The sequence below is a fragment of the Eucyclogobius newberryi genome, unplaced genomic scaffold (genome assembly GCF_026437365.1).
Source record: "Eucyclogobius newberryi isolate DKJ021-1_F unplaced genomic scaffold, fEucNew1.0.hap1 SCAF_2, whole genome shotgun sequence".
In the NCBI taxonomy this organism is placed as follows: domain Eukaryota; kingdom Metazoa; phylum Chordata; class Actinopteri; order Gobiiformes; family Gobiidae; genus Eucyclogobius; species Eucyclogobius newberryi.
The window spans coordinates 21,323,985-21,349,055 of NW_027315834.1; the positions used below are offsets into that span (position 1 = coordinate 21,323,985).

General features: G+C 39.1%; 1 protein-coding gene across 2 annotated transcripts in view; it reads right to left on the minus strand.

The window, feature by feature from the left end:
* Window positions 1-24,522, minus strand: part of ap3b1a (adaptor related protein complex 3 subunit beta 1a) — a 36,718-nt gene extending 12,196 nt beyond the window's left edge. The window contains exons 1-23 of one of the 2 annotated variants that reach the window (XM_072454393.1): window positions 24,266-24,522; window positions 20,399-20,474; window positions 20,214-20,288; window positions 19,108-19,203; window positions 18,871-19,031; window positions 18,610-18,676; window positions 15,512-15,694; window positions 15,260-15,406; window positions 15,011-15,108; window positions 14,850-14,904; window positions 14,709-14,780; window positions 14,575-14,637; window positions 14,358-14,490; window positions 14,172-14,281; window positions 13,607-13,783; window positions 13,047-13,233; window positions 11,677-11,807; window positions 11,452-11,587; window positions 11,177-11,339; window positions 9,022-9,178; window positions 8,319-8,367; window positions 8,114-8,217; window positions 630-858 (exon numbers count right to left, since the gene is read on the minus strand). In XM_072454393.1, coding sequence (XP_072310494.1) covers window positions 630-858; window positions 8,114-8,217; window positions 8,319-8,367; window positions 9,022-9,178; window positions 11,177-11,339; window positions 11,452-11,587; window positions 11,677-11,807; window positions 13,047-13,233; window positions 13,607-13,783; window positions 14,172-14,281; window positions 14,358-14,490; window positions 14,575-14,637; window positions 14,709-14,780; window positions 14,850-14,904; window positions 15,011-15,108; window positions 15,260-15,406; window positions 15,512-15,694; window positions 18,610-18,676; window positions 18,871-19,031; window positions 19,108-19,203; window positions 20,214-20,288; window positions 20,399-20,474; window positions 24,266-24,384 — 2,788 coding nt within the window. In that variant the 5' untranslated portion in view covers window positions 24,385-24,522. Of the gene's footprint in view, window positions 1-629; window positions 859-8,113; window positions 8,218-8,318; window positions 8,368-9,021; window positions 9,179-11,176; window positions 11,340-11,451; window positions 11,588-11,676; window positions 11,808-13,046; window positions 13,234-13,606; window positions 13,784-14,171; window positions 14,282-14,357; window positions 14,491-14,574; window positions 14,638-14,708; window positions 14,781-14,849; window positions 14,905-15,010; window positions 15,109-15,259; window positions 15,407-15,511; window positions 15,695-18,609; window positions 18,677-18,870; window positions 19,032-19,107; window positions 19,204-20,213; window positions 20,289-20,398; window positions 20,475-20,953; window positions 21,507-24,265 lie in introns of those variants that run through there. The other variant, XM_072454392.1, reaches the window with a different exon arrangement.
* Window positions 24,523-25,071: the final 549 nt, after the last annotated feature.

The window sequence follows — 25,071 nt, forward strand, 5'->3', positions numbered from 1 at the left end:
CAGAATGCACTGAGTAAGTCAAATTTAAATGAAGCCACACCATGACGCAGAGCGTCATGAGCGGTGGCCAGGCCAGTGGTGCTGACAGAGCCAAATCATAATGTATAAGACAATATAGATTCCCTCCTACATGGTCTGTTTAATACAGAAGCAAATAGAGGACCGAAAATAAAGACGCACGTGCGTTACGCAATGAGATATTCGTCCCTTGGGATGAAAGATAGGTTTACCAGCGCTCGGCACTTTAGGAAAGACCGGTCTGTGAGTCGGCGAAATGTTTGAAAAATAAAAGAATTTGGCGTTTAAAAAAAAAAAAAAAAATGCTGTTGTTGTTTTTTCTTCAGTCGGTTACTTTTATACCGGGTCGGTCGGGTTACGACAAACAGCCATAATATTTCGCTCAGCCTAATTGTAAAATTCTTGAGGACACAATAGCGATACGACACAAGGCAGGTAAATTAAAACAACTTTTATAGATGCATTGTCCATTTTACAAAGCTCCAACAGCTTGAACCAACACAAAACTCGTTTCCACATAGGGTTTGTTATGTTTTTGCTGTTAATTTTGTTGCAATCAAAAAAGACTTAAAGAAAATGTGTATTATATCATGATTAAATAGGGCACTCACCAATAGTATTAAAGCAGTGTATGCTGAGACTTGCAGGGGAGCGGTCTCCTATGTGGATCTCCTCCAGGCTGTGGTCCGAACTGTTGGTCAGAATGAGCTGCACTGCGACCATACAGGGCTGGTACAAACAGGGCTGCCTGGGGAAATGGTACTTGGCAGCCAGACCTTTCCCCGACATATGGTGGAGGAGATCGTAGGTTTTCTCTGGGCTGAACGACGATGTGGTAACCTGCACAGACGAAGAAACAATTGCTTGAAACAAAGAATTTGCTTTTACTGCTTGTTTGCATTTTAGAACGAATAAATCCACAAATGGCATTTATTTAGCAGTAAGAATATACAATCATTGTATAAAACTTCCACCAAAACCTTAGATGATTCAATATTTTTTTCGGTATTAACATGACAACATACAGGGCCGTATTTTGCCCCCGGTCAGTAGCGGAGCAAGTTCAAAAGTTAGATTCAAAAAGGGGACAGAACTGATTAACTGTTCAATTTTCCGTGTCATTCAACCAACGTCAGAGCTAGGCAGGAACAAATAAATAATAATTACCATTTTGTCCGTATAATCACTATTACTAGCATGAGTATTACATTAAGTGTTTTCCATATATTTGTAAAATAAACTAAAATTGTTCAATAATAGATTCATTCATATTATAAACCTTCTTTCCCTGTCGACTGCAGGTTGATCTTTGGATTTTTATAACTTCTTTGACTCTCAAGTAGATTTTCTTTCACTAAGAAAAGCAAATCCTTATAAATTTACCTTTACAGGGAGGGCGGCGGGACAGAGGAGAGACAGAGGAGAGACAGAGGAGGGACAGAGGAGAGACAGAGGAGGGACAGAGGGAAACATGTGTGAGGGGCACAGTTAGGCAGACCCACGCCGCTGCTGCTCTCTTAGAACCCCGTGTTGGCACTGGGTGTTTTTCTGTTGCTCAAAACACGTCTGTCACATTTCTACAAATGTCTCGCACCCCCTTGGCACGGCTCTGCGCGCCCATTTAGGCCTTTAGTGTTATTAATCTCTTCAATAGAAAAGTGGTTACAGGATTTTGGTCATGCGCTGGCTACTGAGATGCAATTTGGTTTGCAATGTTCCCAATAATCAAAAAACATAAAATTTTATAATGACTTTTTGTGGCAAATTGAGCTGCTCTGCAACCAATAAACAGGTACTAAGGAAAGGAAAAGGTTGAATATTGAGCGGCTTAAAAGTAGTGTTCCCGTTGACTGGAGTTACATATGCTCTGTGTAGTTTTAAATTGGATCATCTAAATCTTAGACATTTTGATACTTGTTTACATTGGACCATAAGCAATTGGCTACCTACAGAACCTAGATCCTGTTTCCACTAGCATGGTGTTTGAGTGTTTAAAGTTTTACCTGAACTACTGGCAATACATTTTTGAAGTTACAGAAACCATTCCTTTGTTTACAGCCAGTGTTTGAATAAATGACAGTAACTATAAGGTGCCCACACAGTTTTACACGACGTGTGAGCTTGAGAAATGCTAAGGATTTGTTTACACTGTGTGATCACGGTAGTCTTGACAGCACGTGTTGTGGAATAGTTCTAGCTTTTAACACCATGTGAAGCACGCAGATAAATTGACAATTATCAAACTCCCATGCAAGAAATGGATCTCCAATTACTTATATACAGTATATAAGATAAGATAAGATATTCCTTTATTGTCCCACATGGGGAAATTTCATTGGTGCAACGCAGGTAGATACAGAGGTAGATACAGAAGAACAGATCACTTATAGGAAGTCTGAAAAACACTTTCAGTAGAAGATCTCCTATAAATAAACAAAAACTCCCATAGACAAATAAATACCATGTCATGTGATCACGACAGTAATTGCACATGAATATGTGTCACGACAGCACATGAATTGCACATGAATTTCACAGTAATTGCATATGAACAGCAACATGTTAAATATACGGTAACTTTTAAATACCTGACAAAAAAGGATGATCAATCTAATTAATATTGTGCTTTGACTTAGATAAGAATGGTTGAGTAAATATCGGCAGTGGTTTGAGACTGAGGGGATTATCGTCTCAAGGTCAGTGGTTAACACACTGCAGATTAACACATTATTTTGGTCTTTCCCTTCTAGGTCACCACTCATGGCAGTATATATAATATATATATATATATTATATATATATATATATATATATATATATATATATATATAAATAGATATATATATATATAAATATATAAATATATATAAATATATATATATATATATAAATATATATAAATATATATATATATAAATATATATAAATATATATATATATATAAATATATATAAATATATATATATATATATATATCTCCTCCTAGAGTACAATCATTTGTTTTCTGTGACCACATTGTCAAGGTCAAATCTGATCATGTGAATTAAATATCTCAAATAATGATTTTGAAATGAATAATAATATTAATATCAATTGTACAACATACAAATCAATCCAACAAATATCATGAAAACATAAGTAGTTGTGCCTGGACAGTGTCTGTGGGAGGTCAAACCAACATTTGTTTCTATACTGCCCTCACAGGCGCCCGTCACGTCACCACTGAGACGGAGAATTTATAGGGTCGCTTTTGGATGTGTCAGAGCAGTCGGTGTCAATAAAGCTGGCCGTAATGTTTGCCACGGCATCACAACTAAAATTTACCTCCCTGACAGCCACATCCTGCTTCAAGGTCCTTGTCTGTTGCCCCAGCCTGAGACGATGCGAGGCAACAGAAGCCGGACAGCTCTTCAAACTACTTATTATCACCAATTTAACACAGTGGACAGTTAAAGCCTGACACGATCTGCCCTGGCCCCCTCCATCCACTGTTGTCCTGTTACACAACATAAGCTCGTAACACTTCAAGTGTATATAAGAGAAGATGAGAAATGTAACCTTGACTTCTTTGACAGACTGCCTTTCTTTCTCAGCCCGTGATTCTCCCTCTCGGACAGACATAGGCAAGGTGACGATAAGGCAGGAAGTTGATTGAGAGGCTCTATTATGCATCAACTTAAAGGAAGCTTTTGTGATGGATGACACAGACACCAGTCACCTTCAGAGCCTGGACGCTACGCTCCCAGCATCCTTTCTGGCAAATGACCTGAAAATCTCGCTGACATATTCAAAAGGGGCTAAGCGTAGCTGGGCATCCTTGTGTCATAACAATTTAGGGGAAAGCCGAGAAGAGAGTGTAGCAATATGAGGGCATATATTGAAAATCAATTTCTGTTCTTCAGGTGCCGTCTGCCTCCAACATTGACAACAGTATTTCATTATGCCATACAACTGTTGTAAAGATTAAAGTGAGGGACATGTGTTTGACTTTTACAACTAATTGTTCCCTTCATTCTCCAGATGACAATTAATTGAGGGGAGTCAGAAAGACCTTGACAACAAATTGAATTAAGTAAATGCTACTACCCCATCTAAAACTACTTTAATGTAACAAGGACTGCCTCCAGTGTACATTAACAAAGGTTATTCATTTATACCAATATCACTCACTCTAATAAGGCTGTAACAAATTTTGTTTCCTTATTTCAATCAATCACAATTTTTAATTTGATATTTTGTCTTATTAACATCAAATAAAACTACAACCAAGAAATTAAACCAAGCAACGACCACTATATCCTTCTGATTGAAGTAATGATCAAGGCCTATAAATCTGCACTTTCGAGGGGATTAATATCTAAATTATACAACTGCATTAATAATATGGACAACTACTCGACTAAAACAAATGGTAAATAGAAGGTTATCTTGTTTTGACAGGCAAAAGTGGGAAAGTGTGTGTACATCGCAGTGGAGGACCACGGAATCAAGTTTGGAGGGAATTCTGTTGGAAAAATGGAAATGCTAAATGTTGGAGGAACTGTGGCAGCCAGGAGGCAAACCAATACCATGTGTTTTGGGAATGTCCTGTTGCCCAAAAATATTGAACAAAGATCAACAAAGACCTTCTGCAGACCGTCTAGGACATTGCAATCCCACTCAATTTTATGGAAACAGAATAGATACATGTGAATACTGCCGTTGTGTCCTTGGACAAGACACTTAACCCATCTCGCCCCCAGTGTCTGCGTACATCTGGTGTGTGGATGGGTGACTGGTTCCTTGATGTAAAGCGCTTTGAGTGCCTTGACGGTAGAAAAGCGCTGTATAAATGTGACCATCATTATTATTATACCTTTGGAACGTACATTGGGCCGTGGGAAAAAAGGCCATCACAAAGACATGGATGACATAAATCACACCAACAATCAAAGAATGGACTGAAATAGTGACAAATATTAGACAAATGGAAAAAAGACACATTTGATAGACTCTGACATAAGTGTCAGTCAAATGTGCTATGATTTTATTTTGTTTTGTGATTTTCTGTTTAGTCCTACTTATGTTCTTTTTATTTTAGATTTTTCTCTCTGGTCGTATTTTGTTCTGTTCCCGTGTTTCCTTTTAAATCGGTGCCACTTAACACAAACATTCAAATTTCTTCCTCTACAGCAGGGGTGGGCAAACTGCGGCCCGCGGGCCACATGTGGCCCGTTTGTCTTTATAATCCGGCCCGCCAAACATGCCAAGTAATATTTAAAATATATATTTTTTTAAATTGTTTCTTTTTTGCCCTTAGGTATCCGTCTGCACTTGGATCCTTAATAAATAGGACGTGAACGGAATAAAATAATAGATTCAAATAGCCTATATTTGACAGAAAAGTGCTATTATATATTACATTTTTTGGATATTTTTTTTTCACACCAATGATCGCGGGCCGGCCCTCAGCTACTTGCCTGGATTCGAATACGGCCCTCGGAGGAAAATAATTACCCACCCCTGCTCTACAGTCTGAATTACTCCAAAACACATGCTTTCACTGACAGAAGTTTGACTTTAGACCTCTAGATTAAAAAGACCAGAGCATATAATTGACGGAATGGAAATTACTGAATGTAGATCAATTTGATCAATTGCACAGACCTACTCCAAAATATTTCAATTTAATAACTTTGGCACACAAGTAGAATGACCTAAAATACCAATCAATTAAACATACGCACAGATGTAAAAAACTGTATTTGAGTTCAATATAATGCTCAAAATGAAAAGTATAGTACAAAACAATGATGAACAACCGTTGACACAGTCTGAAGTGGGAGAGGAAGACAACAGCATTAAAACACAAAAACTGTTCTCATGCACTGACTCATTCCGTAAGGGCATTTATTACTATTTAAGAGGCAATCTCCACAGTTTGAGTGGCAGCACGAGGTTTGGAGGGCAGAGGGTGCTATATTGGCCGCTCTCCAGGTCCTTTTGCTAAGGCATAATTAGACGTGAACCCAGAGCGCCCGCATCGGGGAGGTCATGAGGGTGTGAGGGAGGCGAGTCGGAAGGAGGGGGGTGAGCCGGCGCCCGTCTGATGGACACCAAATGAACAAATTATGATGGCCCCCTCTGGGTGTGATGGGGTCAAACGCCCTGCGCCCGGCCGCTGACAGTTCAATTTCCCTCCAACGCAGTCCTATTCGCTGACTGCTAATTATGAATGAAAAGTTATCAGGCTGAGCCACCTCGCTGCACATACGGACAACGAGCGGAAGGGGTGTGCTGTGGGAGGGAGAGCAGGGGGGATTTAAAAAGCATTTGCGAGAGATCCTAATGTCAAAATGTTATTAGAGAGAGCGGTAGCATGCAGAAGCTGAGGAGGAGTCAGAAGAGGAGCTGGGTCAAAGACAGTGACCTGGGTTAATCTAAATGCCTTTGATAACCATGCAGTAATTCTCTAAAAGGGCCTGAGCGCTCAGCTGAGACAGACTCGCTGCCTCTGTGGGCAGATTGGAGAGAAATAGCAATGACACTGAGGCCAGTGCGTGTGTATGTGTGTGCGTGTGTATGTGTGTGCGTGTGTGTGTGTGTGTGGAATATGTAAGCCTGGGTCCCACAAATAAAGGGGAGGGGCATGTGTGAATAAAGGTGAGGTTATTTACCCTTGTCTATGAATCTCAATGCCCATCAAGTATTTATGCATAGAATTGACTCTAAATCAGATGTTGATGTGCAAAAAGTTCCCTGTTCTGATCTGCATTTCTATTCCCTATTACTCCTTGGCCTTCACCTGAGAAGGAGAGAATGACTAACAAGTCTGGTGCAGAGTAAACACTGGTCTGTCAGCAGCTGTCAATCATTCTGACTGACAGGCAGCCACCGCTCATAACACCTAAAGTACACAACAACCAAGAACACAACGATGCTGTAGTAGGCTTACATACACTGCCCATTTATAATTACTGATTTAAAAATGTATAATCATGATTACCTCTAGACAATAATTGCATTTTAAAGACACATTTTGATCAGTGCCACTTACTCAAGTGAATCCAATGATGCTGATCAACAAGTGCTTAGATTTTTTATGGGAGGAGGTGTGTTATCAGATTCCGAGCTCTGACAAACCTTTTCCATTGTTAATAAACTGTTAATATTTGTGACATTTTGGGCACTTGCACAGATTTAGAGCAAAGCAATGGTGGGGGGACAAAACCAGTCAATCCTAGAGCTACTTATGGCTCCAACTTATTAGATGCAGACAGCGTGCAGTGGTCTACTTTTGTCACAAATTGCTGGTTTTACAGAATAATTTCTAGGGGGAATGTACACTAATAAAGTCGGGTGTGACTAGCTTTAATAATGAAGTGCAATGGGCAATAATAGACTAGCAGAGATAGTAAATATAGTAAATAAAGTTATCACATTGACATATTTTGTGTAACAATCAAAGGGATAAAAAGCATAGACATAAAACTACTATTGAGATTGTCTTTTATGATGTGTGAAGTCATACTTCTATCAATTTTCCTGCCAAATAATGTCAACTATTTTGTAAGACACAAAATAGACACAAAACAACAAATGGTCTGGACATTTTGTTCCCAAGGGACAGAGGAGAGACACAATAAAAGGATTCTGAGCAGCGAAAGGAGCCGTCATACTAAGAAAGGTCAACCATCAGATATACACAAAAGTGAGGCACAGGGGACACAGGGTCTGACAAAAAGAGATGGGAAGTGACAGAGCAGAAGAGAGATGAGACAAACTGAGCAGAAGGACTTATAGATGAAGCAGAAATAGAGTTCAAGGTGTGAAAAAGCATCGGACAGTGGATGGGACAAAATATGAGAGATACAGGAAACAAGCAGGGCAATTGCACCAGTCTGGCTATAAATATAATGAGGTAGAATAGGTCAATAGTAGGTGTCTGGGCCAGAAATGTTCCACAAGGGACAGGGGCTTATTTTACCATCTTACTGAGCAGTTACAGCAGACAATCACTGTCAGACCTTCAGCATAGCACAAAAGGAAAAGAAGCTGATGGTGGAAATGTGGTCGTGAGGCTCATGTGGACTAACAGACAAAGATATAGACCAACCTGCACGGAAGAGGAGATGTTGGACAGAGACAGTCCCTCCAGGTCTGAGAGGAGGCTCTGGGAGACCACCGGGGGCTGTGGTGCGTTTGTGGCCGTCTGTGAGACTAAGAAAAAACACTATATTATAATCAAGTCTAAGAATAAATTGAAAGTCAAAAGAACAATGTGATATAAATATGTAAAAAGTAAAATGCCAAAGACTCACAGTCATCTAGATCCAGTAACGACCCTTCTTTCTTGGGCTTTACTTGAACCTAAAAAAAATGGGGTAATGATTAATGATTAATGGCTTCGGGGAATAGGTTTGGCTTGTCAGAGGTTGACTTGATGTGAATATTACAAAGCCTTCCATCCATTTTCCCAGACGGCCCTAACCAAGAAAGACCCAGCTCAAATGCATAACAGTTGAATCCGTTACACCAACAGCAACGAGCAGAGAAGAAAAAAGAGCTGTGTCACTGAATCAGGCCCCAGATTGATTTAGGTAACATAGTCAAAGCCCTCTTTGTGCAAATGGGTTTGAAAAGCTGCAAAGGAATGCATGTGTCATTTGCCGTCACCAAACAGCAAAGTGTGGGAAATGAGAATTTCACTGTCTAGAAAACCAAGGAAGCAAAAGAATAAAGCGAATATTAAATGTCAAAAAAGCAAAAGGATGGTGCTTTAACAAACAAAGCAATCTATTGCCGTTTTCATGTTGCATTTAGAATAAGAATGAGAAGTGGATGTTTTTGTGTGTGGAGATGTTATAAGGAAGATGAGACTAAACTGACAACTACCATAACAGCACTATGACCCTTTCCTTATGGCTTCTTGTACTTTATTATTGTTTATCACCAATTTACCAATAAGAACATGACATCTAATTAGATCTTTATATTTATTATAAAAGATATAAAAGATCTTACCTTGGATTTGGCTTTAATGCCGTTTGTGTTAATTTGTGCTGGTTTCATGTCTTCATCTGGTTCAGAGTCCTCTGAATCTGTCTCTGAGCCTGAAGAACTCTCCACTGAGGAGCTGCTGGCCTGAGCTACAGGTCCATTCCCATTTTCATCAGAATCACTGAAAGAAACACAAAATTTAGCTCAATATACATGGTTTATACTGTATGTGACAAAATGGAAAATATTATTGCTAAATTGGGAAAATTTGAGTGGAAATGTAAAAATAAGGCGCACAGCCAAACTGTTTGTTGCACAAAAACAAAAAGATGTCGACCATCTTTCGCCTCTCTCTTTCACTTGCTTCATCCCTCTTCAATTTGTTCCTATAATGAGTGTTTACTCCTCCTGCCTGCAATTCACAGCCGTTAAATTAATGAGCGGAATTGTGACGGTAACTGGCTTTTTAACTTGGGCGATGATGAAAAGCCAGTATTAATTTGGCCTACAGATTTCATTTGCTGTGAACAGGAAAAAGTGATATAAATCACTGTGGCCCTGATTAGGCCCTGCCTGAAATGACTGGGCCATAATGAGGGCATTATGCTGTGTTTGTTGTGGAAGCACTGGGGTGAGCTGCCTAATTACTGCCTCTATGTGTGTGTGTGTTTGAGCACTGGGGTGAGCTGCTCTAATTATATTCTCTAATGGAGAGAACAGGGTCAGCCCGCGGCCTGTCACACACAGAATGTACCTAGTTTCTGTGTGTGCTTTGTGTGACCATAAGCAAATGAAGGAGAGTGCGTAAGAAACTGAATTTGCCGGTGTGTAAAAGAGTGTGTGAGCATATTCAGAGGTAATGACTCAAATCTCATTCACTGCTAACACCAGCCTATTAAATGACCAATCAAAAGTCATTATCCATTAGCCATGTAAATGTGGGTTACGCTACTGGAGGAAAATTCTCTCTGATTAGCTTCCTAATGGAACTTACACCAGGGATAGCTGCACTGTTCAGTCTGAGGGTCGGTCTCTATGTGAGTGCAAGTTGGAGAAAGGCTTTGTTTGTGACACATTTCAATGATAAAGCATTTGTATTAGCACTTGAACAGAGGTCATGTGATATAATATAATGGTGACTCATAATTACATGATGCTTTATAAAATGTATAAGTACAACATGCCTTGGAGAGTGACCTGGTCTAGTAAATGAAAATCCCATCATTAGTTTGGTACTTCCCTTTAAAATTCAACAAAAATGGTGCATAGAAATGTCTTTGACTTTATTCTGAGACTTTGTAATTTATCATTTAACTTTTTTGGTATTTTTTATTTTCTTTCTGGAATAAATCACTTGCATTAGAGATATTAAATAAAGGTGTACTTTGTATATATACAAATATAAGCTGTCCTGTGTTGTCTATTAAAAATACAAACAGAAAGGATCATGATCTGTCTTTTACGCACCCGGAAGGGCGCTGGGGTCAAAGGTTTAAGCTACAGATCTTATTTATAGGGTTATATTTGTAGAATACAACGTTATCATGAGGGGGACTGTGACCGCATCATTTTCTAAGAGTCATTAAGTAATAAGGTTCAGTAATATGAGGAACTGCAATAATTTGTCCTGAATTAATTCAAATTAAATGCATAAGAGAAGTAAAAGTGCAAATGTAAATAAATGGCTGGGGTCTTCACTTTTTTAATAAATCAGCAGCAAAGCTGATATTAGCGATGGCAACACTGGATTTGTCTGTGACTTAGTCACAAACACATCTGTACAAACAGTATTTGATCATGCCACTATAACTGTGAAAGCAGTGAAGCACTGCAGCTTTATATATACAAGATGTATTAAAGTACTGCAATGCATGGTTTCTGATACAACAAAACCGTACAACAATATATTGCAAAACACTACATTGCTCAAGTCCTACTATAGACATTACATCATTTATGGTATTAGCACATTTCTAAAGAATGTGACAAGCATTCCTTACAATTGTATGTTAGAATTATTTTTTAGAAAAAGGGTTAGAAAAAAGGCATTTATTATGATCAGCTTCAACTTCCATGAAGGTAAGAATAAAAAGAAAAAAAGAGAACCTCTGGACATGATTTTTTGTCAGTAATTGGTCATGAGACAGTGGCAACTAAACAACAGCAGTTACAGACATACCTCTGAGCAGCAGCTGTCTTTGTCTTCCTCTGCTGTGGTTTTTTAGGCTTATTATATTTTGGCTCGGACTCAGAGTCACTAGAGTTTTGTTCAGTTTCACTCGACGTATTTTCCAACTCACTGGAACTTTTGCTGCTTTCTTCTTCACTTTCCTCATCTGAATCTGAAGAGAAAATAACAAAATAATAGATTGTTGATTAATTAAATGCAACAAGGACATTATGTGGGTGTAAAAACTCAAAGACGAACTGACACTTAAAGACTTAAAATAACACCTTCAGTACTACTGCTGCTACTCTCTTCACTACTGCTACTTTCAGATCCTTTTTCTTTGTCGCTTTCCTCATCAGAGTAAAACTTCTCAGACTTGAGTTGTTTTGACTTTCCAACCTTTGGCACAAATTCATTCACCTACAGAAAATGTCAGTAAAGAAACACGTGCCGTTTTAAAATTATTGTTTCTGAATAAACAGTCAATTTTTATTTAGTCAATTACTTACTGGTTCAATGACCTCCACATTTCTTACAGATGCATCAGGTGCTATCGTCGGCCAGTCATTGAGCTCCTGGTATCCAGCAGCTTTGATGTTGAGGCTGTGTGAAAGAGTACCAAGCTGGAATCTGTCTCGATCTAAAGAAAACAAACAGCGTTCTGAGTTTTATCAGTGGCAAAAACACAGGAGAGTCCAGTAAGACTGCGATCTCCAACTTTTTTCCTCACAAGGACCGGCAATATTACTTATGTTTGCCGTTTATCCGATTAACCTGCTCTATATTTCCATGGTAAAACACATATAGAATATTGGGACATAAAACAAAAATCATAATACATTGTAAAACATAGGTAACATTGGTCTGACAACCGGTAGTAGATGGTCCGGTGGTTGGGGACCCCTGCTGTAAGATGCTGTAAATGTCTACAACGCTGCTTTGTAGAAAGCAGATAAACAAAAGTGCAGCTACGCTCACATTTATCACTGATACAGAATTTGGATCATACAAATGTTGAATTATCTTTCTCTCCTTAAATAAGAAGTATTTGAGTCCGTTTGTTGAAGAAATTAACAGTTATGCGGCAGTTGAACTGTTCCAAATTGCCATCTGTTGTTGCTAACGAGCTAACAAGCTAACATTAGCTAGGCTCACTGTCGCAACAACAACGAGAAACTACTTTCACTTTACATTTTGCCCTGGAAAAATAGTTTGAGAAAAACAAAAGCTCCACGGGCAGAAATGAGAAAAAGAAGAAAAAAATAAATGATGATTGTACCACTGATTTTATCAGTGGTGCTTCTCATAATTCTGCCACTCAGAGAAACGTTGAGTAGCATTTTTGAACTGAAATAATGTAGGTGCAACTGCTATAGTCATGGTCATGGACATTAAAGTCTACCAGTGTGTGAAAATAAAGAGTTCTGTATCTATGGGTTCTAAAAAAAATATTCTGAGGAAACGAAAGAGAAAAACACTGAATATTAAGATTGACAGGGTTGGTTAAAACTCCCTCATAACCATTCAATGTGTGGCACAGCTTTTGAGCGTTAGCGCTGCTACGCTGTTTCCATCCCTTTAGTCAAAGACCAGTCGCAGAAGGATGTGGGGTTTTTTCTTTTTCTTTATATGCATAAGAAAAAGATTAGTAATACCCAGTAATTTATCCATCTGATTAGTTCTGGTTAAGAGTGTTTGACCTGACTGCCCTTCAGACAGTCACAGCTGAATAATAAAGCCAATATTCCACCGGACGTAAGAGAATAGACAATATCTTTTAGATAGAAAAACAATACACCCCATTATGTACAAAAAACACCTAAAAACAAAGTAAGAAAAGAGGAGAAAGATATATTTAAGTTGTATTTAGGTTAAGTACCTTTGAAGGTAGATTCAAGGACTGGGGCTGGTTTTGAAGCGAGCAGGATTCGACGGGCATACTTATTCAACACACTGCTTTTTTCACTGGGAACAATCAGCTGTCTGATGAAGCGCGTCCGGTCTCTGATATCGTAGTTTTGGTCGTATTTGCCCAGGTTAAGGATGTACTGGGTCAGCAACTTTGTCTGAAGAGGGAAGAACATTACTCCTTTAAGCAGAATACTTTGAGTCAGCATGATTTATAAAACTAGTTGAAATTAAGCGTTACAGGAGATTTTTCTTATCTTGGAATCACAATACAAAAAGCAGGAATTGTACTACTGTTCATCTATGCCCAGTAACACATTAAAGGGAGCGGCAAACGTAATAAAGAACTCAATGAGGAGACAATATGTAGCATCATAAACCTGTCTCTAGGGCCACTATCACCTAATGCAATTTAAATGACTTTGGGATCACAAGCAGTAACCATTACAACATCACAATCATATAATGCCCATTTAATATAATAACACAATCTTGCAAGTGAAACATATGCAATTTAATAAGGTTTATCACCTGCTTGGAGTTGGTAAGGTAGAGTTTGGCCGCGAGATTCACAATTTGCAGCTTAACAATGTCTTCTTCGGCAGTGAAAGACTTTGCCATTTTGCGAAGTACATCCGGAGCGATCTTTGGCACTTTCTCACAATACTCTCCCATTAGCCAGAGGATACTGGCACGGGCCATGGGAACCTGCGTACCAGTAAACAAGTTATTATTTTGTGTCATAAAATATAACATGAAAAAAGCGAGGACTGTCACAATAACACATTTTTGAAGAGCGATCGATCGAGATATATATATATATATATATATATATATATATATATATATATAAATAAATAATATAATGAAAAGTACTTTATACTGAATTTAGACACTTAAGTAGTTTATTATCTATGATGAGTCAAATCACATCAAACTACAAAAAATACTATAGCAAATACCAAAATGTCCCCACTAGTGCTGAGAGAATGACATGTGATAACTATTGAGGCCCAAAAAATACAGTTCCATCTCTCATTTATGTAAGAATAAGTGGATATAGTAATAGTTTTGACTAGAACGGGCTAAACCGTACCGTGATGTTGTCAAAAAGCTTGGCCATGTGCTTAATGATCTCACTATGCTGGGTCGGTTGTGTCTGCAGTAACTTCTTGATCACCACCACACTCTCAGCTACAACGGTCTCTGCAAAACCAAACAGATTAAGATCATGGTAAAGGGGACTCATCTAAACCTCTTGGTGGATATCAAAAGCATTTACCATCTCTGTTCGAAAGCAGCAGCACTAGACCATTTAGACAAGTGTCTGCTACCTCAGATATGTTGGTGGCACATCTGCCAATGGCCTGAATGGTGGCTGCAGCAAAATCCTTGTCCTGGCTCTTCACATAAGTCTTTAAATTACAAAAGCATACAATTTTCATACATTCGGCATGCAAATAAAAAGGTTAACCAAAATATAGAATCATGATAAAGACCTGAAACTCCCTCAAAATGATTGAAATGTTGGCCTCGTTGGCTAGGTTGGTCAGAATTTCAAGCTAAAAAAGAAAATTGTTAAGTACATTGTATTTGCCACCCACTGAATAAAGTATTAAATTAAGTACTTTACCTTTAGTGTTTTAATATGAGTCGGATCAGTGGACCTCACATAAAAACTTTTCATAAAAGGCTCAAACATTCCCTAAGGACATAAATATGATTACTCAAATATCAAGTGAGTAACAGTTTTTTCATGCACATCAGAACTTACTTTCCTCTGGATCGACATTGTGGCAATATTCTGTAGCACAATGAACTGCACCTCTCTGCAAAAGCATACATATAGTGCTCAAAATAAAATAAAAAATACACATTTAATGCTAAAGTAAACACCATGAAATCAAAGAGAAACTTAAAATAAATCAAATTTACCTGTGACTCCTCAAAAGTCGAACCAGAGACTTTGTGACGACACAGACTTCATGTTTGGGGGCCAAATGCCAATACAGTTGGGCAACAGACATCACTACCTGCAAAAATGATTCCAAACCACGACATTTTCAAACTGTAAAAGCAGTATAAGCCCACAGGGTGTTTTAACTAGAAAGTATAGGGACAACAGTGTTCTCAATTATGTTTGTACCACATCTACTGCTTTTTCTGTGCATATAAGCCACTCACAGCTGTGTTTCGGCTCTGCAGTAAGGGCTTGGTGTTCCTCAGCAGCAGCCTGTGATCAGGGTCCATAATGTACATTTTGGTCTCAGTCTGGTTCTTCTCAGAATCTGACTCATAAAAGGCCGTCTCACTATTTTCATCAAGAGCACCCTGAAAGAGTAGAAAATAGTCTATTGGACAGTGACAAAGATGTAGCGCACGACAAACCCAAGAATGACCAAATATGATCAATAAGTTAAAAACTGATTGCCTCACCTCCTTCCAGGGGCTGGTAAACTGTGTTCGGGCATATCGGGTCAGCATAGAAATAATGACAACCTGACCCCACTCCTCCACATCGACCAGCAGGTTACACAGCTTTCTGTAGTTTTTATGTATGAGATCAATGCGGTCTGGACACACTTCCTCAAAAGCCATTACCACGCTACCTGCCACGAGCTAATGAAAGACAGGATCAACAGAGAGAAAAGTTGACAATGATTTTTTTCCTAAACAAAGCCAACAATACTTTATCACCCACACAAGATAAAATATACATAGCCTCGGGAGAAATCAAGCTGTAACTGATATGACCCTTGGTCTAAAACACTTGGAAGAAAACACAGTACCAATTTGCAACTTTGATTACAATACACACTATTCATCATTCAAGCAGTTAGTTGATAATTAAATGGAAAGGGTTTTACTTTGAATTTGTACTAATTAATTTGATTCAACAATGTGAAAGAAATCCATCAATGGAATTTGCTTCTCAATCCTTCAATTATATTTTCTCTAGAACAAAACTCATTTTACGTTCAATTCAAAGGGAAAAGAGGACACGGAGGATGGAGCACCTCAGAGAGCCAATAATCAAGTGTGTTTTATTGGTTGAAGGAAAAACCCATTTGGCTGTAGCAAACCCCCTCCGCACAGACTGACTGCAGACTGAGTGAGTGACATGGCAGTGCATTAATATGCAAACAGCATTATCACAGGCAGGCGAGGGTGAAGAGGAGGAGAATGGGAGCCGAATCTGGTCTTCTCAATTAAAGCTTTCTGGCCCCCAGTGGACCTGTGGGAACCCTGTGCATTTACCATCAGTATTGTCATGAGTGTGCATTGATTGTGTGTGCACCTGCAAGAGTGTGTATTTGAAATGCAAGACACAAACTCGGCAGGAAGTTTATCTCAGCCGCAGAGCCACTGATACATGCAAAACATACACATTGTATATTATATTTATGTACACACACCATTAACATGCTCAGTGGGGGTGCAGTAAGAGAAGTAGCCGTTAATTACACTGTGGGGTTTGAGAGGTGTCTAACAGTTTATGCATGTTTTCAAATTACTTAACTGTGATCTAACTAAGTGATTGAGGATGAATTCAGATCAAATTTACAGGCTAAGTTACAAACACATTACCAAATGTGATGTCATTTTCATAATCAATGTAATTATAAAACAATTAATTTCAATTTAGTACCACTCAGGTACTTTTAACCTTTCAGAAAGGTCTTTGTATCTGTTTTTATGTTTTGACAAAAACTGTTCACAACTATCAACACAAATAATTGTTTAATTTGATGAATAAAACCTGGTTAGCAGCAATACTCATAAGTGGTTTGGAATATTACCCGCTCAAACAGACACAAAAACGTTGTGTTCTGATTACCATTTTTTACCTTGGTGCCTCTGATGCTATTACAGACCGCAATGTACCTGCAGCTCGGGCATCCTGAGGGGCTTTGTGCATTCTCTCCCAACTTCCTCCATTAGACACAGCTCCAAGGTAAACTACATGCACCATCAACAAAACTGACACCCCAATCTATAGAGTTCATACACCTCCTCCTCCTCGACCATATTATCTACCCTGTGTGACAAGACAGTAATGGAAAAATCACACTAAGCAAATGGTTCTTCTAATAACAATAAATTTCCTTTAAAATTATGAAGGGCCCAAACCGTTTCCTTGCATCTATTTTGCTATGAATTCTAATTAGGGTGCCAGAGAGGCAGAGATTGCTGGGTCATCACGCCAGAGACAACGTGTGCCTTTTTGATTGATGGCCTGGTGTGAGGTCGGCCTATCCTCCGTTCACTCACGGCACTCCTCCTCTCCTGCTCGGTTAAATTAATGGGCATCTCACCTAGCCTCTAATCATAGTACCCTCCGCCCCTGCTCCTCCCTTCTGTTCTCATTTCAATTTTGCAGGAGGTGCAGGAGGGGGACGCCGGGCAGAATCGATCATTTATCTTGTAATGGCTGGATAATAGATCCATCACAGTAAAACAGCTGCACAAACTCCTATGTTGTCTCTGTCATCAGGCTTTCCCATTTTCTCTTAAACCATCCTGCCTATATGCAAGCCCCATGTGTCACAGCCATTTAACCAAACAGCACATCTGTAAAAGGTAAATGTCACCAAGGCCTGGCTCTACTGCACAGATGGGGACAATAACCAAATGTTTCCTTCAGCAAAGGAAGCGGGCTGACAGCAGCTCATTAGCTTTTCACTTAATATTTATCTAAAAGTAGCTACATAATTGCTAAGTTGTAAACGATGCATGCACTTCACTTTATTTCAGAGATAACTAATATGCTCAAGGTCGTCTGTAATAAAACTGAAGAGCTTTAAATTAAATAAAAATAAAAAGTTTAATTATCATCAAATAATAGTTGTGGCCATTTAATCAATTATCTGTGTTTACACCTTTCAAATTTCCAACAGATTGTTTTCCAATAATGGACAACAGCAGCATCATGACAATTCAAGCATTTGTGATTTTTGTACATAACTGTAAATAAGAAGTAAAAGCAGTTGCCCATCTCTCACATTTATTTCTCAAGAAGGGTAAACGCTCGAGTGTGTTCTTACAGTGCCCTCTCCCCTTCTCCAGCATCATATGGCCCCTACAGGGAAAAGTCATCTGTCTTCATTAATATCTCAGACTAAATATGCAACGCATTAATTCATGGGACAGTCCCTTGGACTCCCTTGTTTTGTTTATGCATTTAACCCTTGAATTCATGTGATTTCTAAGAACTTTACATTACTGGAATGGCATTACTGATCCACTTAAACATAAGATATAGACAAACCTAACCTCTTTTGTGTTTTTTCTGTTTGAAAAAGTGACGTTGGCCTTCAGAAAATCAAGCTTTAGTGTGAAAATTCCCTTTAGATGAACCCTTAACCAGGAGCATCTGAGATGTGTGGTTTTAAGTGGGTGTTAACAAACCATGGCATTGTGGAATAAGCTGTGGGGATCTGGGGCTAAAAGCGCTATAGCTTGTCTGGAGCGCCCTCAAGTGGTTTGCTTTTACCAGCACGAGAGGAAAAGCAGTTTGCTGTTCAGATACTTACAGTGCTTTTGTCTTTCAGTAGTTTTTCAATTACTTCGATCAGCTGCTCTTTTTGGTCTGGGTCAAGGCTTGAAAAACAAAAACAAATAGTCAAAGAAAACACAAAAGTGGGAAGATGTTTTGACAAACGTGTGCAGTATAATTGCAGGTTTGGGTACAGGCGATGCATCGTGTGTGTGACAATACGTGTTCTTTATAATAACTCATGTAATGTAACTTCACGTAACATACAACGTCCCAAATAAATACACAAAAGTCTCACCTGTAAAGTTTCTGAATTGCATGAGCTGAGGTTTTTCTGACATATGGAGATAGGTCACTGGCAGCTTCTTTGATTGCCAGCATCATAATAGGAACAATTATGGGAACACGGACGCTGGACAGAACTCTTAACGCGCTGGCCCGGATAAATTGGTTTGGATCCTAGCATAAATAGGTAAATATAGGATGTGAGGTTAAATTATTCCATAAAAATGCGCAGAGGAACAGAAAACATTACCTTAAGGGCTCGCTGGAAGGTGCTGATCGACAGCAAAGCAAGATCCTGCTGCTCCTCAGCGTATCGCACCAGATAAACATAAACCAGCTTCTTTAACTGTGAAAGAAAAACAATGGTAAATAAACACTTTTAAAGCACCACTGGGCCTTGAGGGACACATTTTGTTCTGTCAAGTTGTTTTCTCGCATGTTGGAATGACAAATGCAGAGCCTTGAACTTACTGCTAAAATAAATGCATCTTCACTTATTTTATTGAAGAGAATTTAAAACGGAACATAACGGATACCAGACTGACAAAGAATATTTGTGCTGCAATTTAGCCTTAAACACACATTTATCACAGGACTGTTTTTAACAATGTTCATGATGCGTTTGCTCTAATGTGTTTATTAAAAACAGTGTTAAAGTTCAAAATCTTTGCGGCTCAATTTTTAAGCACCACAGATTCTTCCAACAAAAAACTGTCTTTCTCTGTTTGGATCTGTACAATATGTTTTTAAATACATTTGATTCCTTTACTGGCTTGTCCACTCTCCTGGACACGTTCAAAATGGGAACTTTGATGGTTAGAAAACGTGATATTTCCCCCCATCCCAAGTCGTGCAGCCTTAATTGAAGTATCGCAGTGGCTCGCCTGTACATTGGAGTAATACATATAAGAATGGAAAGCTATTCTCAATAAACTGCAAGTGAAGAGTGGAAAAAGGTGGCAAGTGAGAAAACATGAGCCTGGATGTAGCGGTACCTTAGCAGCTGGTGTGAGCGGGGAGGGAGAGGGGACGTGACTGTGGGCTTTCTTGTACAATTACACCCACCCACCTGCTTCCCCTCCCCTGCCACGAGCTACTTTGGATGCATGCCTTACTCACAGTCTCAGCGCAAGGCCTCCTGTTCACATGCTGCCCCTCGCTCCACCCAAATATGCTGCTGCCTCTAATCAATATTCACAATCCCTAGGAGATAAAACGCCCTCCAGAAATATGGTTTACTTTTAAAGAGATTTTTTTGTGTCCTGCAAAGACGAGCTCATGTTTTTCGGCACAGAAATCAAATCATTATTACAAACATCACAGAAGTTGGTTTTCGCGCCGCTTTTAATTTTGTACCTCAATGTTTTTACTCGCGACGTTCTTCACAACAGCTGGAAACAACTCGGATGCATTTTTTCCCTTGGCAATCAACTGAAAAACAAACAGAAAAGAGGACTTGATCAGACATAAAGTGAAGAAAAAAGCTTTTACATTAAAAGCAGAATGTCGGCTAATAAATCAGATTTTCCTTCTGCACTCACCCCGACAATCCTCTTCATGGCCTCCAATTTAAGCGACTCCTTGTTGCTCTCCAACATCTCTTTAAGGTCTTCGTTCCTACAAGGCCAGAAAACACAGTTGAGGCCTGTGAAAGCTCAATGCTATTCGCATCTGCGTTAGTCACACTGATTACACAGTTATGCCATAAAGTCTCTATAGGAGACGCGACATCAGCCTGACGTGACAAACATGATCAAACCGTGCAATGGAATTAAAGTTAAAAAAATAAAAATAAAAAAATAAAGCGGGTTTATTTGTGACTTAAGGCAGATAATAATTGTATAAATTAGAAATACCCTCATGGAGTAGTTAGTGAGTTAGCAAAGAGGGGATACAATATGTTAAATATTTGTTAGACACTTAGACATAGTTGAAAGAAGAATAGTCAGGATTTTGAGCTATATCCAATTAATTCTATCTGTATTTCAATTCTAATGAGTCCCTGAGTCCCATCTATATTCTACACACAATACATTACAAGTCTTAATGCAGCTTAAACACCATTTCCAAAGCCTTTCCACTTGAAGTGATTATACCCAGGTTTTTGGTCATCTTTGAGACCGCAGGTGTTTTGTGTGAGAGCCTGTTCCTCTTGACTGAGCCCAGTCCTCAGAGTCAGTTGTAAGTTCTCGGCCGACGTCAGTGCAATCTTCACAACTCCCACTGCCTCCGAGCGTGAAAAGAAACCCACTTCCATGTTGTTTTTAATCCACAGCAGCCCACAGCCAGTTAGGTAAGTCCACACAATGTTTCCTCTGGGTGTTCCGTTTGCGATATGTCCAAACCGCTGTTATTCCCCAAAACGTAAAAATGAACCAGAGCAATTATTTTCCTGTAAGTTATTATCTTCTTCTGCAGATCTTATTTGGAGAGGGTTAATACTGAGCAGTCACATTGATGGGAAGACGTTGCTCTGGCTTGGTGTCTTGACATTCCCCTCCTTTTCGATGAGACAAAAAAAAAATGTCACAAGACGCACTGTCAGCTCATTCTTCTGTTCATTGTCGCATGGCCTCGTCGCTATGGTCAACACTTCCTTAATAAAACATTCCAAAAGCATGTGGTCCAGCCCGGCTAACTTTCTACTCTACCGTTTCTACTCTTCAGGAATTATCCCCGCCACCCTCAGTATAAGCTCTCATTCTGTGCAACTGCTGCTGTAACTTCCCTGGAGGGGAAAAGGAGGGCCTTATCTTCACTGGTGGGTAAACACTCAACTACCTTTAATCAACTCCTATATTGACATCACTTAACATACACGTCAGGAAAAAACAAATAACTAGTCTATTTCAACAGGATTTTAAAAATGTATGTCGCTTGTCAATGTTTGCCAAAATGGAGAAAGACAGATGTACATACACACACACACACATGTATGGTAGCCATTTTTATTCATTCAAGCTCCAAAGTTTTATTGCTAATGTTAAATTACGAGGCATATTGTATATCTGAAAGTTCTTTGACGTACATGAAGACAAGACAAGAGTCTGACCAGAGAAGTGAGAGGTAAATAGTCCCACTAACATACTCTGAGTTAGCTGTGCATGTAAACGTAGTGACTGATCACACGCAAGTGAGACTCTACTGCAGCTGAATATGTGAAACCAGGATAAAGGAACAGGCCTAGATCCAAAATAAAGTTGCCAAGTGAATGTCAGGAAGTGCTTTTCATGTTGTTTTAAGGCGGGACTGCCAAGAATAAAATCAAGGCAAATAGTTGTACAGAAATGCATATTTAAACTCTGGACAGATAATGAGTCAGTAAGAAAGAACTTTCTTGATGAAACATTGTGGTCTTATTTTAGTTCTGATAAAGCTCAATATAATTTTAAAACTGTTCAGGAAAATGTTTTTTTTGTATGAATTAGTATCTGATTTTTGATACTTTTGACAATCCAAGCTACAATCAGAAAAAAAAGCTAATCAAAGCAAATCAACAAACAATACCAGAAAAAGGAAGTGAGTCTTCTTAAATCTTGCAACTAGAGACGGTGCGGTGATGCACTTTAGTCTAGTTTAGTTCTGCAGTTCATTCACTATTTGTGCAACATTAAACCTCAACCACATTTTCAGGAACTTTTCAGAAAGTAAAAAGCTAAGCATAAGAATAGGGTCCAAACTCAATCCACACTTGTCAAACTAAATGAAAACAATAGCACATTGTGGTCAGCAGATACCAAGGAAGCAAAAGCAGTTTTTCACTATACACAGAGCAGTGAGAGAAAAGGATCAGGAGAAAGCAAGTCCATTCTTTCATTTTCCTTAATTTTTATTACCGGTTCATATAAATGTAATAAGAATTTATATTACTATTACTATTAAATGTGCACTGCTTTATAGCAATAAAACAATTGTTTATTAGTTGTTTTACCTTAAGTCAAATTACCTACTGTATCACAAACTATTTATTGTAGCTTTATGTTGCATATAAATAATAAACAGCGTATTCTAAAGTACACACTTCACTGCGGTTGGCTAAATCCACTTATTACTCAGTTTGAGCTTGACCAAGAGAATGTGGGTGGGAAAGTCGATGGCAGGAGTGTGTGAGCTTTTAACAGATGAGCTCGGAATCACACAGCATCAAGAACATGTTTTCAGATTGGCAGACTGTAATTAAGTTGCTAAAGATGCATTATGTAACTTTTCTGAAGGAGTACGGGGACAGTAAACATATACAGCTCCATAGAAACAAACAGGTGACGCCACAAGGCAAAGCATTTTCTTTAGCAATAAAAATAATTAAATAAATTCAAGATCGACTTTAAAACATACTGTGGAACATTCTAGGAAAATCGATGTATCTCCATGGAGAAAAAGCAGGTGGCCTCACTTATAAGAATGAAAGAGGCTCTGTTTATCCGGGGCTGTTTGGTATGATAATAATGATGAGCTCTGTGACACATGATTCAGTGTTTCTCCCTTTAATTGGATTTATTATGCTCTAAAAAGTGCCTGGAATCATCTCGATTGAGGTTCATTATTGCACAAATGGTGAAATGACTGTAAACATAAATATGTGGTTTAATGTCACCCTTTTCTCAAACCCCCTGAGACACTACTGGTCATCCTCTGTCTCTGAGTGAGTTACAGGCCATTATATCGCAGTAAAAGATTCAGGAGCGGCTCACTTCTTTAAGGCAATAAAAGCACATAACAGAACTATCTAAATTATGAGAAGAGTGTGACATGTGACATACACCTTCATGCCATATTGTCCACCCCTATTGCACACGCATAAAGCACCTCTCTGGCGCGCGCACGCACGCACACGCGCACGCACACACACACACACACACACACACACACACAAGTTTTGAGCCAGACACATGACCCTAGTGTCATGTGAGTGAGCTTACAAACAGGATATTATAGGCCTGGAGACATACTCAATATAAAATACAATATTGTAAGATTAAGTACACAACTGTTAACAATAAAAGAGCAAAATATAATATAATAAATAGAGACACACACATAGAGACACACACGCGCAGAGACGCAGCCACACACGCGCACACGCACACACAGGAAACAAAGGCAAGTCAAAGTGAACGAAGATCGGCTGACATCTAGTGGCCACTTTGGTGAAGTGAAATAATGAAATAATAATGTCGTTTTATAGACTAATTCTGGGTCATTTAAATGTACAATTTGACCCATTAATGTTGACAAATCTTAATGAGCGAATGACTTTGTCTGCAATGAATGGTGGAACAACAGCGCGTCAGTGCAGCCATTAGCCATCGTAGCTTACACGCCAGACAATAGCAAAAGGTTTGTTTCTTTAGTGTTTGAGTGGATTCGCTGACACTGCCGTGAAAAGAGGCTCGCTCTTGTTGACTTACTTTTTGAAATCAGCGCTGAACAGTCCAAAGGCTGCTCCGGTGCTCGGGGAGCCCTCCTGCCCAGCTTCCACCGCAGGCTCCGCTCCTCCCTGATCGTTGTACAGCGCGACACTTGACATGGTTAGCTTTACAACAACAACCGCCAACTTAGTGTCACTCGAGGTCAGACTGGACGTTACGCCGCGTGCACGAATCCAACAAACTTTCACAGAGATTTCTATCAAAACTTTTCTCTCTTCCAGTTGCACACGCAGCAGCGGAAGTGTGAGCTGGACATAGTGGGCGTGACAAACGACGTCACATGACAAGCGGCAGCCACGAGAGGTCAAACAAGTAAAACAATACGTTGCATACTTTCAAAAGAACAAAAACGTTATGATTGCCTGTAAATCAACGCGATATACACTTTACAGGCCAAATGCAGAGGGTGGCAGTAAGTCCAGGTCGAGAATGAAAACTTAATTAAAAAACAAAAAAACAAAAAAAAACGAACAAATAAATGCATAAATTCAAAAATACATACATAGAAACATACATGCATGAATAAATAAATGAACAAGTACATCATAAATAAATAAATTGTTTGGGCCTAGCAGTCCTTCTTTCGCCTGTCGCCTAGGAAACGACGCACCTCGGGTTATTTTTTTTCATAGCGTCATATTGTTTTCACCTTTTCTACAGCGCAGACACTTCTCAAACTCTCCGAGCTCACGTTACCTAGCAACCATGCCTATATTCATGCCACGGCTCGTGTATTTGCCTTGGACACATTTCCCGTTGTTTTCCATCGTGGGGACCATGTGACG